Source organism: Oncorhynchus kisutch, linkage group LG13, assembly GCF_002021735.2.
Source record: "Oncorhynchus kisutch isolate 150728-3 linkage group LG13, Okis_V2, whole genome shotgun sequence".
In the NCBI taxonomy this organism is placed as follows: Eukaryota; Metazoa; Chordata; class Actinopteri; order Salmoniformes; family Salmonidae; genus Oncorhynchus; species Oncorhynchus kisutch.
In genome coordinates, this window is record NC_034186.2 from 48,050,302 (window position 1) to 48,070,216 (window position 19,915).

Sequence of the window (19,915 nt, forward strand, 5' to 3'; positions counted from 1 at the left end):
GTGTGTGGAGTGATGGTGATCTTGATTTTTTAAATTCTAGTTGCACAGGTGACATGCTTAAAGAAATTAGGTAAGATCAGTTTCCCTGCATTAAAATCACCAGCCACTAGCGTCAGTTTGTGTTGGTAAATAGACAGCTATGGAAAGTATAGATAAACTCTCTTGACACATACCAACAAATGGGTGTGATCATTCTATTGTGGTCCCTAGGGTTGCAAAGTGTCGGAAACTTTCTGGTAAATTACCAGAATATTTCCATGGGAAGTTAAGCCCTGGAATTTGGGGAATTTTTCTTAAATTCATCAAAAAGTTAGCTTATAACAGTGAACCTTTTTTGTGGGATACACATGGGATACACACAATTCTAGGTCTTGTGGCATATTTTGGTTAAACTATCCCCGATTCAATGGTATTGCAACCATCTGCATGCACAGTGCACTCTTCCATCACATGTAGAGCTGATTCTCAAGATATTGCACACTAACATGCTGGCCAGACCGGACACGTCGCGTGCGCGAGCGAGCAAAATACATTTAGAAATCCATGTTATTAAATTATTTCACCCACACTGCTCGCGCTCGCCAACGAGCGTCTGTGATGCCAAGGGCTAAAATAGAACTCCTTTCTATTTCTGATGCAGATCACGCTGAAAGTCCTGCCTCTTCCATTTCCTCATTAGTTTATAGAAGCAGGTACCCACGTGCCATCTCCTCATTGGTTATACCCACGTGGGTGATTGAAAGACGAACAGTTTTGCCAGTCATCGTGGTAGTACTATGAAAGTTTAGATGCCAATCACCATATAAGTTCAAAGATGAAAAAGCCTGGAAGGAGGAGAGATGACTAGAAACGATTCGGTTGGCCGTTTTATGTGTGGATTAATTGTAGGAGTAGAGGTCCTTGTGCATTTCAGGTAAAATAACAACTCAATGTTTATATCCCAGGACAAATTAGCTAGCAAGTGCAAGCTAACTAGCTAAATTGCCATACATGTTTAATGCTTTTCGACCTGTCCCCAAATGAATGTCATTGGTTCAGAGTTTGTTTTGATATTTTAACCTGCTTGTCGTGATCGCGTTTGGTGTAGGGGGACAAAATAGGTGCACGCGCGCATCCGGTTTTGGTTCAGTGTAATGAGATGCTATTGAGCCCACACTACTACACTGTCTGAGCCAAGGACTACATGCTTTCTGGTAAGTTTTGATTACAATACTGGGTGGGGTGAATATATTTTATATGACATTTTAGATTTTTTTGTTTAAATCATTTCTAAAGTAACAATTTCTGCTAGTTAGTTTTTGTTTTAGCTTGCTTGAGCCTAACTGAGGAGTGTTAATTCACCTGTTTACATACATGTTTCATTTTAAAACATGTATCTTATTGCTTAACTATTTATCTGTACATGGAACTGTATTTGTTTTTTTTACGAATTTTTTCTCATCTTTACAGGAATGTCACAGGCACTAACTGATGTGTGGATACATTTCACTGCAGCTAATGTAGAAGGAAAAGCTGTGTACATTTGCATATACTGTGCCAAATCATATGTGAAGAATGCATCAATGATGCAGAATCATCTGGCCAAGTGCATACAGTTCCCTCAGCACTCACAACAAGCAACCTCTGACAAAAGTCCCTCTACTTCTATTTGAGGTGATAATGCTGAATCAGACACCTTATTGATAGCAACAGCTCATGGTCCTCCTGGAATCAGAAGTTTTTTTGACTCAATGGAGGAACGTAGTCAGAGAAATGCTGATGAATGTCTTGCTCGAGTTGTGTATGCAACTGGTTCACCTCTGATAAACTACATCATCTCCACCCCTCAAACCAGTATTCTACAAGAGCACAGACACAAGGGACAACAGACACACCGGTCTCTACATTGCAGATAAGCTGAAGGCAGCCATCAATGACCTTGGACCACAGAAGGTATTTGCAGCGGTGACAGACAATCCTGGAAGCATGAATGCTGCTTGGTCTAGTGGAGGAGTTCTTCCCTCACATCACACCCATTGGCTGTGCTGCTTATGCATTGAATATGCTCCTCAAGGACATCATGGCACTGAAAACAATAGAAGAAAGACTCTACAAGAAAGCCAAGGAAATGGTTAGGTATGTGAAGGGTCATCAAGTTATAGCAGCAATCTACCTCACCAAGTGAAGTGAGAAGAATAAGAGCACCACATTGAAGCTGCCAAGCAACACGCATTGGGGTGGTGTTGTCATCATGTTTGACAGTCTCCTGGATGGGAAGGAGTCTCTCCAAGAAATGGTCATGTACAGTGGGGCAAAAAAGTATTTAGTCATACACCAATTGTGCAAGTTCTCCCACTTAAAACGGTTAAAGGCCTGTAATTTTCATCAAAGGTACACTTAAACTACGACATACAAAATGAGGGAAAAAAAATCCAGAAAATCATATTGTAGGATTTTAAATTGATTTATTTGCAAATTATGGTGGAAAATAAGTATTTGGTCAGTAACAACATTTTCTCAATACTTTGTTATATACCCTTTGTTGGCAATGACAGATGTCAAACGTTTTCTGTAAGTCTTCACGTGGTTTTCACACACTGTTGCTGGTATTTTGGCCCATTCCTCCATGCAGATCTCCTATAGAGCAGTGATGTTTTGGGGCTGTTGCTGGGCAACACGGACTTTCAACTCCAAAGAATTTCTATGGGGTTGAGATCTGGAGACTGGCTAGGCCACTCCAGGACCTTGAAATGCTTCTTACGAAGCCACTCCTTCGTTGCCCGGGCGGTGCGTTTGGGATCATTGTCATGCTGAAAGACCCAGCCACGTTTCATCTTCAATGCCCTTGCTGATGGAAGGAGGTTTTCACTCAAAATCTCACGATACATGGCCCCATTCATTCTTTCCTTTACACGGATCAGTCGTCCTGGTCCCTTTGCAGAAAAACAGCCCCAAATCATGATGTTTCCACCCCCATGCTTCACAGTAGGTATGGTGTTCTTTGGATGCAACTCAGTATTCTTTGTCCTCCAAACACGACGAGTTGAGTTTTTACCAAAAAGTTATATTTTGGTTTCATCTGACCATATGACATTCTCCCAATCTTCTTCTGGATCATCCAAATGCTCTTTAGCAAACTTCAGACGGGCCTGGACATGTACTGGCTTAAGCAGGGGGACACGTCTGGCACTGCAGGATTTGAGTCCCTGGCGGCGTAGTGTGTTACTGATGGTAGGATTTGTTACTTTGGTCCCAGCTCTCTGCAGGTCATTCACTAGGTCCCCCTGTGTGGTTCTGGGATTTTTGCTCACCGTCCTTGTGATCATTTTGACCCCACGGGGTGAGATCTTGCGTGGAGCCCCAGATCGGGGGAGATTATCAGTGGTCTTGTATTTCTTCAAACCAAGCTGCTTACCTATTGCAGATTCAGTCTTCCCAGTCTGGTACAGGTCTACAATTTTGTTTCTGGTGTCCTTTGACAGCTCTTTTGTCTTGGCCATAGTGGAGTTTAGAGTGTGACTGTTTGAGGTTGTGGACAGGTGTCTTTTATACTGATAACAAGTTCAAACAGGTGCCATTAATACAGGTAACGAGTGGAGGACAGAGGAGCCTCTTAAAGAAGAAGTTACAGGTCTGTGAGAGCCAGAAATGTTGCTTGATTGTAGGTGACCAAATACTTATTTTCCACCATAATTTGCAAATAAATTCATAAAAAATCCTACAATGTGATTTTCTGGATTTTTTTTCTTAATTTTGTCTGTCATAGTTGAAGTGTACCTATGATGAAAATTACAGGCCTCTCTCATCTTTTTAAGTGGGAGAACTTGCACAATTGGTGGCTGACTAAATACTTTTTTGCCCCACTGTATGTCACAGTCTACCGATATGGACAGCCCCATCAAGAGGATCCTCCTGTATGATGTATTTTGGGAGAAAGTGGTAAGCAGCCTGAAACTCCTGAAACCTATAGCAGTAGCCATTGCACAGATTAAGGGAGACAATGCCATCCTGTCTGATGTTCACTCTGCTTGTAGATGTATGAGAAGAAATCCATACTGCCCTGCCCCCTTCACTGTTGCTCCAAGCAGAGGAAACCGCTGTTCTGAAATGCATCAAAAAGCGTGAAGACTTCTGCCTGAAGCCCATACACGCCGTAGCGTACATGTTGGACCCCAAGTATGCTGGCAAGAGCATCCTGTCTGGTGCAGAGATCAACAAGGCCTATGGTGTCATCACTACCATGTCTCGCCACCTTGGCCTGGATGAGGGCAAGGTTCTTGGCAGTCTGGCGAAGTACACTTCCAAGCAAGCGCTTTGGGATGGAGATGCAATATGGCAGTCATGCCAACATATCTCATCAGCCACGTGGTGGAAGGGAGTTTGTGGATCTGAGGCTTTTTGAGCCTGACAACGAACCATCCCAACAAGGTTGGAAAGTGACAGTGAAGATGAGGCCTCAAAGTCTGATGTTCAAGAGGTAGACATCGAGGAGGTCCAGGGAGAAGATATGGAAGCCTGAGAGGAAGACAACCAAAGCATTAGATTCTAGACAGATGTATGTTGAAAACGTTTTTGGGAAATGCGATGGATCATTGGGGATCATTCAATATTCCCTTTCTATTGTTGTTCAGTGAAATCATCCCATGTGAAGAGTCAACTCGTTTAATTAAAGTTCAATTCATAACTAAATAGTTTTTTTATTTCTATTGGAAGGATTTTATTATATGCAAATATGTCTACTTATGATAAGGTAAAAGGTTTATGTTTCTCTCTCCATATGATATGGTAAATATATCCAATGCAAAAACATTACATTTAAATGGTATTCATATTAAGTTGCAACTATTTCCATTAATTCCCATATATATCCGTTAATTCCCATTTATTCCTGTTAATTTCCACAGAAAGTTTCCACCTCTTAGTATTTCCCAAAATGTGCAACCCTAGTGGTCCCTGCTGCGTACGCTCAAACTCAGATTTTAGAATGCTTATTTAGAACGTCCAGTTTTGATTGACGCGACAGTCAGCTTTTGAGCTGGCCACACTGTTTTTTCACAGAAACATTTTGCACAAACACAGTTCTCACAAAGTTATGTCCTGATTGTGACCAGGTTATTTCTGGATGTAATGTTCAGACATTCACAATCTTCAAAACCAGAAAATGTAGGCTACATTAGTCCTAGTGCTAACTTAGGAAAGATTGACGTAACACAAGCGTTCATATTTAGCTAACTCTCGGCTGACAGAAACCCGAATATGAAATCAGCCAATAGCAATTACTATTTACAATTCATCATATCACGGGTGAGCTCAGAGTACTGATCGAAATAATTGAGTAAAACACTTTATAAAAATCAAAAGTAATCCGATGAAGGGTAGTGTGTGCGTGCCACCATGTTATTTATTTTTTTCGTCAACCAAAGATAAGGTTTTTTATTTTTATTTAACCTTTATTTAACTAGGCAAGTCAGTTAAGAGCAAATTCTTATTTACAATGACTGCCTACCCCGGCCAAACCCGGAGGACGCTGTGCCAATTGTGCGCTACCCTATTGGAATCCCAAATCCAGGCCGGATGTGCACTGAGATGCAGTGCCTTCTGGAGACGAGATGAGTTTGGTCCTTTTTGAAGGGGGTGTGTCGTCTACTTCCCCTCATTATATAACATCTTTGGTCTAACAGACATTTACGTGACACCCAGAATGCATTGTATAATGTCAACAAACATGGCACAACACATAGCTGGCAAATAGCTTAGCCTTATCTCATCGTAATCAGTACAACCTTCAAAAAAGTATTTTACACACATCATAGGTGTCCATTCAAATCTATGCAATTATCGGAAAGTATTAATTTTCACCAGTACTGTGAATAAAACTGTTAATACTTTATGCTCCATACATACATACTGTATGCTACAGTAGAAACGTCAAAACGATAGAATACCTCATGAAGCTGGTTGAGAGAATGCCAAAAGTTTGCAAAGCTGTCATGAAGGCAAAGGGTGGCTACTTTGAAGAATCTAAAATCTAAAATAGATTTTGAGTCGTTTTAACCGTTTTTGGGGGTTACTGCATGAGTCCATATGTGTTATTTCATAGTTTTCATATTTTCTTCAATGTAGAAAATAGTACAAATAAAGAAAAACCCTTGAACGAGTAGGTGTGTCCAAACTTTTGACTGGTACTGTATATTTTTGATACCTCAAATAGCTAAATTATCCTTGGTATGATCATCGGGGCGGCAGGGTAGCCTAGTCGATAGAGCATTGGACTAGTAACCGAAAGGTTGCAAGTTCAAATCCCCGAGCTGACAAGGTACAAAAATCTGTCGTTCTGCCCTTGAACAGGCAGTTAACCCACTGTTCCTAGGCCGTCATTGAAAATAAGAATTTGATCTTAACTGACTTGCCTAGTAAAATAAAGGTAAAATTAAAATAAAATAAATCTTAAAACAATTCCATATTTTAGCACGAGTCCAATTTGTCTGTAATTTTCCTGTATTACTTTATAGGAGTCCAATTTCCCTGTATGTCCTTTGTTCCCAGATGTGCACGTGGAGGCACGGAAGCTTTCCCAGATGAGCTGCAGCTGTGTGTTTAAACCGTCAGTGTTTGGCGGCCACAGTAGAGGTAGTGGCCAGGACGAGCTGCTCATCCCCGACACGGAGGTCCAGAGACTACATGACTTGGGTAACACTCATTCATGCAGATGAACACACACACGGACACTCCCACTAAGGTTTAACTCTAGAACCACTAGAGAACGTTGCCTATAGCCTATTTTTGTTTCCCTTACAATAAAAACATTACAGTGTAATCCATTTGATCAACTTTATTTGTAGATTCGATTAGTAATAGTTATAGTAATTAATGAAGTCCAGTTACAGCTTCTTTTGACAAAGTAGAAGTTAAAACTATAATAATAATATAACCAACCAGGTACACAGGTGAAATTATTTGCCATATTCCTAAACAAAAGCATTGCATTAAACAAACAATTGCATTAATTAATATTTTTGGAAATACTGTATATTCATGACACGATATAAGAACATGCATTTTTTGATTGTATCGGACACTTGCGTGCATTTACGCATGAATCAATCTCGTCTTCTCTTTATGCTTTGTTTCCAAAGTCAGCACACAGCTTCGAGGCTTTGTGTGAGCAAGCCCCACAAACAAATCGGTTACACTGCACACAGTTTTCATGGGCCTTGTTTTGTGTGCCCCTGCTGCAGGTGTCGCAAAACCTCTCTGTAGCGGTTGTGTGGCATGGTCTCTCCCAAAACAAGTCCACCCTAAAACTATCAGAACAAAATTCCTCTACATCCATGCTCTTTCCGCGTGCAATAAATGCTTACAGTTCATCATTAGACATGTCCCACGTACTGTTTCCTTTTTTGTGCACATGAGCAACAGTACAATCTCGATTTCAAGCTCAATATATGATCCTCCATCAGGCTCCAAATCTAAATTCTGCAGTATTTGCAGTGCTGTCAAAACGTGAAAGAGAATGGTAATCAAACCCGCAAGGCGTGCGGTCAAATTATTAACGCTGATAAATGGGCATAACACAAACTCGTTATTACACTATTGTTCTAAATTAAACCAACCTCTTCACCCTCATCATTCAGTTAGGCCTTATTTAAATCAGATTGTGAAGTAACTTGCACAATGATTGCCCATTCCATCCATTGTCATTCATTCTGTGGGCTGGCATCGTTTGCTTCGCTGTATAGAGTTAAGGATATGTTTAGCGTTATTCTAAAGGCCTACTGCAACATGTAACATGTTTTTATTTCCCTTACAATACATTTGATTAGTAATAGAGTTATAGTAAATAAAAGAGTCCCATAACAGCTTATATTTACAAAGTAAAATGTAAAGTTGAAGTCGGAAGTTTACATACAACTGCCCCAAAACATCACTGCTCTAGAGGAGATCTGCATGGAGGAATGGGCCAAAATACCAGCAACAGTGTGTGAAAACCTTGTGAAGACTTACAGAAAACGTTTGACCTCTGTCATTGCCAACAAAGGGTATATAACAAAGTATTGAGATAAACTTTTGTTATTGACCAAATACTTATTTTCCACCATAATTTGCAAATAAATTCATACAAAAATCCTACAATGTGATTTTCTCGATTTATTTATTTATTTTAATTTTGCCTGTCATAGTTGAAGTGTACCTATGATAAAAATTACAGGCCTCTCTCATCTTTAAGTGGGAGAACTTGCACAATTGGTGGCTGACTAAATACTTTTTTGCCCCACTGTACTTTATTGCTATGTAACGGTTTTCTTGTGTCGAAGGAGAGGTGGACCAAAATGCAGCGTGGTAGTTGTCCATGGTTTTTTATTTCGAAAACTGAACATGAACACATAACCAGAACAACAAAGTGAAAACCCGAAAACAGTCCCATGTGGCACTAACACAGGAACAATCACCCACAAACCCAAACACCAAACAGGCTACCTAAATATGGTTCCCAATCAGAGACAATGACTAACACCTGCCTCTGATTGAGAACCATATCAGGCCCAACACAGAAACAGACAAACTAGACACACAACATAGAATGCCCACTCAGATCACACCCTGACCAAACAAAACATAGAAACATACAAAGAAAACTATGGTCAGGGTGTGACATGCTAGAAAAGGCCTACCATAGATTTTTAGGCTAACGAATGATAATGAATGAATAATAAGTAAATTGTTAGCTTTTATGTAAAATATAGCCTACCTTAAAATGGCACATGATTCGCGGCGGGTTTAGATTTGCAGGCAATTGATCAACCGTAGAGTGCTATCCTCTACAGCAAATTTCTTTGATTAGCAGAAAATCAAATGTTCCCTCTGATAAAATCACCACAGTAAGCAAAGTAAAAACAGGCACAACATTCCCAAATTCTCCCGATAGCAATGAACAAGGAGAGAGAAAAGGACCATGGTGCATCGTTCAGTCAAAGCTAGGCTACAGCGAATGTAATTTTCACTAGACCTTATTAACCCCATAATATTTTACTAGTCGGCCAACAATGCTTCATAGGCCTGTTAAAACTAGGCTACATCAACGAAATAGTGTGGTGACTTCAAGAGCACTTTGAGTTGGTTAAATTGCGACAAATACAACAAGATATCGTTAGATTAATGTGTATATTTCTCCATTTATAGTGGTATAATCATGTCAGATTTTTTTTCACTGGTCTTCCGGTTTGAACAAGAATAGCGGGAGACTCATTTAACTAACACTCGCATCAGTGTTGTATTTAATGATGACATTTATTTTATCACCCATTTTGTTTGGCAGGTCACAAGGAAGTGATGTTCATCCATACGTACTACAGCCATCTCATGGAGATCCAGTCTAGGATGGAGCAGGACTCTTCTCCAGAAGACCAGAGTGAAAACACAGGGTCTGGTTTCCTTACACCTCCAATTTGACCTAGTAGAGAATGTCATCCAATACAATGAATGACCATGCTTTGACATAATTATGGTAAACGTTTCAGAACCTCCAGATCTTTTGGGGAATTAAAATGCTACACCAACATACATCATGGAGAATTCAAAGGGAATACATTATTGGATTATATCTGAATACAATCTTTATCTACTAGAAAAATGTATTTAAAAAAAAAAACACTTTACACTTCAAGTAGTCTGATCTTAATCGGATAATATCTGATTTTGGTTGCCAACAAGCTCACATGAAAGGAAAGGCCTAAAGGTTACATCTACTTTATTATTGCTCTCCGCAGTGTCCTCCCTGGTCGCCTGGCCACTGCAGTCATCTCAGCCACGGTTCGAGACCCCTCCAAGGCCCAGAACATCCCAGTGGCCATCCACTATACTTTGTCCTCCTCGCACGTGGTAAGATCAATGGCTGCATCCCAAATGGCACTCTATTTATTTTATAGTGCACCCTATTACCTTTAGAGTCCTATGTGCCCATGTCAAAATTACTGCTCTATAGGGAATAGGGTTCCATTTGGGACATACACATTACTATATATGAAGGGGATAAAGCCCACTGCTACACACTAGATTGCTGCCTGCATCCTGATTCACACTATAGTGCCAACCTGAACCATATAGTACTTACTGGCTTGGATATTTTCATTTCACATTGTCCTTTCCAGCTCTGCTCCAGCAACTATGGTGATGAGTAATCAGGCCAGCCAGTGCGGCTTGGCTTGGTTCAGCTCAGTAGTGTGAAATGTTATGTCCTGCAACAACAACTAAAATATTCCCTGTGATTCTTATGATGAAACGAATTCCAATCTGTACAATATGTTACGATTTTGTAAGAGCTTAAGTATGGGTGTGTGGTGTAACGTTGATGTGTATATATTGTGTCTAGTGGGTGGTTCTCCTCCTACAATTTTTCTTAGGCGAGGTTGCCAGATTCTCAAGAACCCCAGAATCTTTGGGTTTCACTAACAAATGGTGCAATTCAAACCAATCATGGTCATTTTTACAGTGGTTGGAGGTGGTTGGGAACAGGGTGAAGTAATGGTTGAGGGAAACATAACGTTGTTATAGAAACTCTACAATACAGTACATGTCATTGATTTGACATCTATTCACAAAGTAAAGAGTTGGCCCAGGTCTTTTAGTAAGTTCCCTGGCCGATTCCGTTTTGCTTTTGGCGTGTCCTGTCGAAGCGTGCAAGGAGAGAGACTGAGAGAGAAAGAGGGTGAGAAACATCTGTTTCTTGTTCTAGGTGGAGTATTCGCAGCGAGTCACGCCTCTTTGCGTGTTTTGGAATTTCACCCTAATGTAAGTATGACCACACAGTGCAGCTAAGTCAGACGTCCCTAGAGTACATGTCAGTAGCGATAAGTCATAACATAACGTTGCGTAGTGTTTGTATGTGTGTGTGTGTGGGTGCGTGTTTGTGTCATATTGATTTCTGGGTTTTTGTGCCACAGGACTGGGAATTCTAACGGCTGGTCCAGCAAAGATTGCAGGGTGACTCACACGAGCTCTGATGTCACTTCCTGCTATTGTAACCACACCACCAACTTCGCCGTCCTGATGAATTACATGGAGTCCAAGGTAATGAATAGCATGGTCGTTCCACCAATTATGTGCCATTTGAGTAGTGTAACTTGGTGAGGGAAAAAAACAAACATTTTAACATTCTGTCATAAAGAGTACGTTCAACTTTATAAAAAACATATTTTACCATCTCAAGAGGTTAATTAAAAATTAAAAATAGTGCGTAACTGCCAAATAAAGTAACAGGGTTGACTGTAACAATATTGACCGTAACAGTGTTGAAGATGTCATCTTAAATCAGCCATAAATCACCTTTTGAAATGCAGAATGGAAGCTTGTTGTGTGAATCAGGGAAGGGCAATTGAATGCAAGCTTCACAGTATTTTTGTTATTGTTAAAACATTTCTAGCCTGTCGATCTATGGGTAATAGGGTTGATGTGTTACGCTCAACCCACTTAGTTTTCCACCACAAAACACCAGAAAACTGTCAAAAAGAGTAGAACCAGCTCACCTGCTTTTACACTGTGATTTGACTATGAGATGTTCAATGTTTCTTTAGAAAAAAATATATTTTAAAAGGAACAGTTTCAGTTCAATTTATGTAACAGGGTTGACTTTTTTTGGTACTCTTGAAATTAATCTCTAATCACATCAAATACACTGAACAAAAATGGAAACGAAACCTGTAAAGTGTTGGTCCCATGTTTCATGAGCTGAAATAAAAAATCCCAGAAATGTTTCATATGCACAAGAAAGCTGATTTCTTTCAACTATTTCTCTAAAATGTTGTTTATATCCTTGTTAGTGAGCATTTCTCCTTTGCCAAAATAATCCATCCACCTGACAGGTGTGGTATATCAAGAAGCTGGTTAAACAGCATGATCATTACACAGTTGCACCTTGTGCTGGGTACAATAAAAGGCCACTGTAAAATGTGCTGTTTTGTCGAACAACACAATGCCATAGATGTTAGACGTTTTGAGAGAGTGCCGTTGGCATGCTGACTGCAGGAATGTCCACCAGAGCTGTTGCCAGATAATTGAATGGTAATTTTAATATCATAAACTGCCTACAACGTAGTTTTAGGGAATTTGGCTGTACGTCCAAGCGGCCTCAAAACCACAAAACACGTGTAGCCACGCCAGCCCAGGACCTCTTCTTCACTTGTGGAATCGTCTGAGGGTGGGTGGAGAGGGGGTACTGAGGAGTATTTCTCTCTGTAATAAAGCCCTTTTGTGGGGAAAAACTCATTCTGATCGGCTGGGCCTGGCTCCCCAGTGGGTGGGCCTGGCTGCCAAGTGGGTGGACCTATGCCCACCCATGGCTGCACCCCTGCCCAGTCATGTGAAATCCATAGATTAGGCACTAATGCATTTTTTAAAATTGACTGATTTCAATATAATATTCAATATAATATAATATAATAATACTCTGGAAAATCTTTGAAATGGTTGCGTGTTGCATTTATATTTTTGTTCAGTATAAATAATAATCTTCAGAAATGACTTCGTCAAAGCAACAACATACACTACAGTACCAGTCAAAAGTTTGGACACACCTACTCATTCAAGGGTTTTTCTTTATTTTTTACTATTTTCTACATTGTAGAATAATAGTGAATGCGTAAAAACTATGAAATAACACATGTAGTAAAGAAAAAAACTGTTAAACAAATCAAAACAGATTTTATATTTGAGATTCTTCAAAGTAGCCACCCTTTTCCTTGATGAGAGCTTTGCACACTTTGTGGTAGTGGTATGTTTCAGTTCTGATATCGCATCAAAGAATTTTGTACACATGCACGCACAACTCCAGCAACTGGTGGATTTGTAGCCAGGCCAGCATAGTTCAGCTCTGCTCTGCTTAGTAGGGTTATTTGTTGTGTCAAGTATTCCTCAAATCAAGCTCATCTAATGTCAGTCACTTGCACTTATTGCCATCACTGTTGCAAACTTGTATTGTGCCACATTGCCCAGTAGATGTCACTGTTAGTATGGAGAACCATAGGCCTCATGCCATGTAGGAGCTAATCAGCTATAATATAGACTCGTTCCTAGTGATCAGTACTCAGTGGATGATAACAAGACTTATGTGTTGACTGTGTTTTGACTGGCTTGTCCTACTGTGTGTATGCGTGTGTGTGCTTTTCTCCCTTTCTCTCCCCAGTGGACTCAGGAGGAGGAGGATATTTTGAAGAAGCTGACGTTTATCGGCTCTGGGGCCTCTCTGTGCGCGCTGGTGTTGACCTTGATGCTGTTCACCGTGCTGGAGTGAGTGTTTTATTAGCCAGTCGCCAAGCTGCTACTTTTGAAAAAACACCACCACTGTGAAACTGGGAAGAATTTGAGCCAACATGGCCTCATTGGAGACATTTGTTCTCTCTAACTTAGCTTCACCCTCCAAAGCCAGCATGGCCCATTTCTTAGTCAGCACTCACTGGAATATGATATTTTAGCCATGCAAAAGCAAACAACAACATTTACTTAAAGACAGTAAGAGAAAACAAACATTGTAAGCAAGCCCCTTTAAAAGCAATCCATCAGTAGCTACATTCACAATTAAACCTGATTTAACAGCAGAACTTCTCAACAGTAAGTTGCCACATCCAGAGTTCGGGTTTCTAACTCCATTTGAATTGATTAAATTCAGGAGATTCATTGAAGAAATTTCTCATTATTTCCAATGAAGAGTTGTCTGAGTTGAAATGGAATCGACCCCAACCCTGGTCAAACCAGCCAACAACATACCATTGGAATCATAGAGATACAATTACTAGAATTGGGTTTTCCCATTCAAGTCAATGTAATTTGTTTCAAGTAAAATTGTCATGATCTCAAGGACTTTGTCCCTTCTAGTAATTATATTTCTATGGTCGGAATCCTGCCTAGTCATCACTGATCTGTTTTAGAAGTTTTTAACAGTGCTAATGTAGTAATTAGTAGTGTATGTGTATGAGCACACTGAAGGTTTATGGTGGCATTAAAGGGCAGCAAATGAACTAATCAATGGAGATCCAAATCAGCATGGGAATTGGAATAGCGGGAAAAGAGCGGGAATAGGCGACTTGACAAGGAGATTTATGAGCCAGTCACACCTAAATCATCCCAGACACACCCGATGGCACACATATGAAAACAAGAGATGGCTGGTTATTCGCCAATACTTCATTTGAATAACAACAAAATGACAGACCCACACTTGGTTTGCTATAAAGCTGAGGATGGGGTTAGATAAATCACAGAGTGAGCCTTTAAAGCCATTATATTTGCTGCTATTACTTTCTTTCTCAGACATTCTGAAAGTATACATGTGAAATATGTAATTATTGCAAAGATACTTGATTGGGGTTTTATTGTTATGCCGTCCTGTTAAAATATAAATGTTTTCAACAATAAATCTTTTGATTCTGTCCAGCATTCCCAAATCGGACAGGACGTCTATCCACAAGAACCTGTTCATTGCTCTAACCTGTGCCCAGATAGTCCTTCTCTGCAGTGGCTCAGCTGTCAACAACAAGGTAGGCTAACAATCTTGGCTAACTGTGGGGCAGAATAATTAACTTTACAGTTAGTTAGCTACGGCACCTCTCTTTGCTAGGAAACCGCTACCCCTGAAACGGATAGGGTGGCTCCACATTTTCTGACGTATCCTCTTACAAAGCGTATTGGTCTGCCGTGTTGTTTATCTGACCCTTGACCCTGTCAGGTGGCCTGCACCCTGGTGGCGGCCCTGCTGCACCTTTTCTTCATGGCTGCCTTCAGCTGGATGCTGGTGGAAGGACTGCTGCTCTGGAGCAAAGTGGTGGCGGTCAACCTGAGCGAGGACCAACACATGAAGTACTACTACCTCATTGGCTGGGGTATGACACAGAAGAACAAGATAGAAGAAGATTTCTCTTATTAGTCCATTGAGAAACAATGTATTTTCCATATCCCATTCTCCCCAGTAGACATGCTGTACACATACACTACATATACTGTACAGTCAGGTCCATAATTATTGGTACCCTTGATAAATATGAGCAAAAAAAGACTGTATAAAATACATTTTTACAAATACTGAGCTATATTGTATGGGGAAATTGTATTATTTTATACTAATACAATTTCTCTGAGAAATATGTATTTCTTTTCAGATCCTTCCTATCCTTCATCTGCTGTTATTGACTGCCCTCTTCAGTTCAAACCACAGGTTTTCAGTGGGGTTCAAGTCCGGAGACTTAACGTTGATTTTGTGGTAAATTAACAATTTCCTTGTGGAATTTGATTAATACTTGGGGTTATTGTCTTGCTGGAAAATCCATTTGTGGCCATGTGTCAGCCTCCTGCCAGAGGCAACCAGGTTTTTGGCTAAAATGTCCTTGAATTGAAGAGGGCAGCCCATAAGAGCAGACAAAGGATATCAAGGATCTGGAAATATTCTGTATGGAGGAATAGTATAAGATCCCTCCCAACGTGTTCTCCAATCTCATGAAAACATCAGTGTCATTATCCTCACAAGGGGAGGGTGCTGGAGTATTAAAAACGGGTGCAAATAATTTTGTCCCCCATCGTTTGAGATTTTACTTGTTAAACAAAATATCTTTCTCTGGGCAATTGTAATAGTTTAAAATAATATAATGTCCCATTTGTTTTAGCATACAATATAGCTCAGTATTTGTATTATTTATTTTATAGAGAAAATAATTATGTACCTGACTGTACATACACACACATACAGTGCATGTACACACACACACACTCAGGAAGAACTGATCTCTCTTGCTCTAGCTCTCATTCCCTCCCTCCCTACCAGGTCTGCCAGTGCTGATAGTCACCATCACCCTGGCCTCTGCCTCGGGGAAGTACTCTGCTGATGGCCACTGTTGGCTCAGTGTGCAGAACGGGGTCATCTGGGGCTTCGCAGGCCCTGTCATTTTCATAATTATGGTGAGAACACATGAACACACGCAATTTTCTTTTGCTCGCATTGCATTGTCTGAAAGCATTGAAAATGCACTGAAAACATCCCAAATACATAATCTATACAGCTAAAATCTACAATGCCATGTAAAAACAAGTTGACATTAAGGTTAAATAAATTGTTCTTTCTCAATTTACCAAATTTGGCTAACCGTTACGTTAGACAAAATCAAGAAGTCGTCATGATAAATCTTGAGTTACAGCTCACTTTGAGAAAATCCTGCGAGTTAACGCGATGTTTAAAGTTGAATGTTTTTATCGTTTGCCAGCCCTAATTATTACCCCCCCTCCCCAAATTCTACTAATTTAACTCTTAACAGATGACAAAACAATGTCTTAGATACAGTAAGGCCTTCTGAATACAAACAGTACCTCTCACATGACCTGCATGTTTTAACCAAATATGTACTGCATTTACACTGTTGAAATGTATGTGAATATATTGTATGTCTCTGTCTAACCGACAGTGTGTGTGTGTCCTCTCATCAGGTGAACATCATGGTTCTGATGCGGGTGGTGGTCATCACCATCTCCACAGCCAAGAGGAGGTCCATCATGCTGGCAATGGATAGCAGTCCTGTGGAGCAGGCCTACGAGCAGATCAGGTATGCACCACACAGGGGCGTAATTTCATTACAGTTACTGCCACTGGAATGGACTACTACTAGGTGGTAGACAATACTAATGTAGTTGTTCTATGTCTTTGCAGAAGTTCCATCGTTTGAGGTTGGTTTTGTAATCTGGTTAGAATTTGTTTTTAACATTGTGCATAAAGCCGGCAGGTATAATATTTGTATTACTTGTTATAAGCATGTATGAGGCATTATAATCTCTTATACAAATAACTCCATGTATATAATGACTCTATTCATTTTTTTGGTCTTACAAAACATTGTGGACATCCGCTCTTTCCATGTTATGGACTGACCAGGTGAATCCAGGTGAAAGCTATAATCCCTTATTGATGTCACTTCAATCAGTGTAGATAAAGGGGAGTAGACAATTGAAACATGGATTGTGTATGTGTGCCATTCAGAAGGTGAATGGGCAAGACAAAAGATTTAAGTGCCTTTGAATGGGGGATGGTAGTAGGTTCAAGGCGCTCAACAGTTTCCCGTGTGTATCAAGAACAAGGACATCCAGCCAACTTGACACAATAGTTTAAAGCATTGGAGTCCAAATGGACCAGCATCCCTGTGAAACGCTTTCAACACCTTGTAGAGTCCAATTCCCTGGCGAATTGAGGCTGTTCTGAGGGCAAAAGTGGGGCGGTGCAACTCAAAATTAGCAAGGTGTTCCTAATGTTTGATATACCCAGTGTACATATTAACTGAATTGCAAGATATTAACTACACTGCAAGAGGTGAGGTAAAGTGTGTTGGTATTTTTCCCTTTGTTGTTTCCTTTACCCTTTGTATTGGATACAGTGTGTGAAATTTGAGTGTAATTATTCATTCACTGAAGTGCTGTTTACAATCTATCAGTGGAAATCATTTCAACGTGTAAATGTTTTTCCTGCAACTCAGCTGCGCTGGTCACAATAACAACTCTGTGGAGGAGGAATATCAATGTTGGTGTTGAGCGTCAGCCGGCCAGCCCGATGGCAGCCAGAGTGGAAACTTAAACACATTCCTCCGCTGAATAAACTAGAGCCCTCTCCAGCCCCACAGCTGGTGCGGTTTAGCGGTCACCTGAACTGGAAGGTAATTTCATCCTAAACAGAATTAGGGAGTGATTTAGTGTGGAAATTGTCACAATATGAGACTAACCAGCCGCCCCTGTTGTGCTTGGGTCGACCCTCCTGCCAACCTGCCCTATTTGGCCCAGTAGGGAGCCAACCACGTCCAACCAAGCCCATAGCGTTGCGCACTGATCCGATCCAGAATGGACGGGGAGTTTCAGTGTGAGGTGCCTGGATTGGGTGGGTAATGGGGAAACTGTCTACTAGCATGGTGCCCAGTCCTTCAATTTGTGTCGATTGGCTTGTGGTTGCTTTCTCTCAGGGCTGCAGTGAAAGCGGTGCTGGTGCTATTGCCAATCCTTGGCCTGACCTGGCTCTGTGGCGTCCTGGTGCCCTTCTCCATAGTCATGGCCTACATCTTCATCTTTCTCAACTCACTACAGGTACTGGCCACATACTTTCACTTATCTAAAAAAACATATCACTCTTTCTGTTGTTCACCCATTCTGTCTCTGTGTGTTCTCTCTCTTCCTCTCACTCTTTCATACATTCTTTGTCTCTCTGTTGTCCTCTTTCTCTTCCTCTTCCTCTCAATTCGGTGTTATACACGTATGACCGTATACGGATGTGTAGATTATTTGCTATAGGCCTATTTCATTGGAGGCCTACCCAGTAGAGGGACATACTGATTTGTAGATGTTGATTGGAGAATTAACAAGGATTGCAAGACCACTAACCACCAATAGAGATGGAAGTGGCTCAAGTTTCAGTTGAGACCGTTGTTCTTTGAAAGGCCTCTAGGTTTTGCTGAGTGAATGGGATGCTGTATTAGAACCAAGCTCGGAGATTAAAAAAGGGACACAATCAGTATTTGTGGCAAATACAAATAATCATTTTACCATAAAAAACATCCCCATCGTTTTTTAAATGTTTTTTATCAGAAAGCATTTTACTATTATGCATTCTCGTGATTCTCTTATTCTGACTCTGAAAGAGAGCAACAAACTCTCAAGGTTTCAGTTTGTGTTTGTTGGAGACAAGGTTGACTTTGACAGGAAATGAGTAGCATTCTGCTTGTGTTAAACAGGTGCTTCTGTTTTTCAGTGAAAGTTACAAAATGGTTTCATGAGCTACTACAGAATTTACAGGCTGGCATCTTGATTGTCAATTGTGTTCATGTTTAAATTGTTTATTTTTTCAGCTATAAAAAAACATGTTTTTGTTATTTTATTTAAGTCTTTTATTTACAGTGAACAATGTACATCATTTCAGTCGAATTCACCACTTCGTATCATGTTTTTGATATTGGATTCAGTAGTCATGTAAATAAAATCTTTTTTTAAACAGTGAAATAAGGTATTTTTCTAATTACATTTCATAAATATGACACATACAACATTCTGAAAACATGAATACGTATTTTCTTATGTTTTATCTCAGCAGTGTACCCAGGAGTTAGCTTTCATTTTTACTTCCGACCCATAATTAACATCAACTTGAGAAATATCGGTTTTCACATGAAAACATTAATTCCAGTGTAACTTAATTATCTTGCTTGCCTGTGAAAATAGGACAGAGAGAGGGAGAATAATGTAACGCTCAGAATGCGGTCTACCCTGGTGTGCAGTACTCGCACTACTCACATCCTGCTTGGCAATTTGTAGTTATCTTTAATCAGTTGTATCTTTAATTGAGCCGTATATTTAACAAGAAATCAATAGAGATTTAGCCCGAGTCAGATCATTAAGAAAGCCCTCTCTCTTTCTAACTATAAATAGTTATGTTTCTCCCACATCTAATTACATTTTTTATCATAAGAATAATTAATGCAGGCTATCTTAGTAGTCGGGGTGGAGTAACATAGCTTTGATGGACGGCTTCCACTTTAACAGTAAAGTAGAAACATAGAAACAACTTTTCCTCATAGTTTTTCCTCTGAGCCCTGCTATAAGCAATAGAGCAAACTGAATGAAGAAATTATTTTGGGTCCTTCAAGCTTCCGTTACCTCACTAACATGCAACATGACTCCTTTAACATCATATTATCCACGTGATCGCATAGCAGACTAGTTATAATATTTTTATGTCTATATTCGTGACGTAATTGGAGCATTACCAAGACAACATTGTACAACTTTCTGGTCAGGACAGTGTTTTTAACTGCCTGTGTAATGTTAAAATAGGCATGTTTGCGGTTTAGATTCAATGTTAGCGGTCATGCCTTAAGGAAATCATCCTACACATAATCACTGTCTGTATTTATCGCACCAAAAGTCCCAGCCC

General features: G+C 40.2%; 1 protein-coding gene across 3 annotated transcripts in view; it reads left to right on the forward strand.

Annotated features, from left to right (window-relative positions):
• LOC109902929 (adhesion G-protein coupled receptor D2) overlaps positions 1-19,915 on the forward strand; it is a 126,237-nt gene that overhangs the window by 31,690 nt on the left and 74,632 nt on the right. For all 3 annotated transcript variants that reach the window (XM_031786448.1, XM_031786446.1, XM_031786447.1), the window contains exons 10-20: positions 6,526-6,669; positions 9,296-9,401; positions 9,747-9,858; positions 10,712-10,767; positions 10,920-11,046; positions 13,157-13,260; positions 14,405-14,507; positions 14,696-14,849; positions 15,785-15,918; positions 16,441-16,556; positions 17,955-18,075. In XM_031786448.1, coding sequence (XP_031642308.1) covers positions 6,526-6,669; positions 9,296-9,401; positions 9,747-9,858; positions 10,712-10,767; positions 10,920-11,046; positions 13,157-13,260; positions 14,405-14,507; positions 14,696-14,849; positions 15,785-15,918; positions 16,441-16,556; positions 17,955-18,075 — 1,277 coding nt within the window. The remainder of the gene's footprint in view (positions 1-6,525; positions 6,670-9,295; positions 9,402-9,746; positions 9,859-10,711; positions 10,768-10,919; positions 11,047-13,156; positions 13,261-14,404; positions 14,508-14,695; positions 14,850-15,784; positions 15,919-16,440; positions 16,557-17,954; positions 18,076-19,915) is intronic.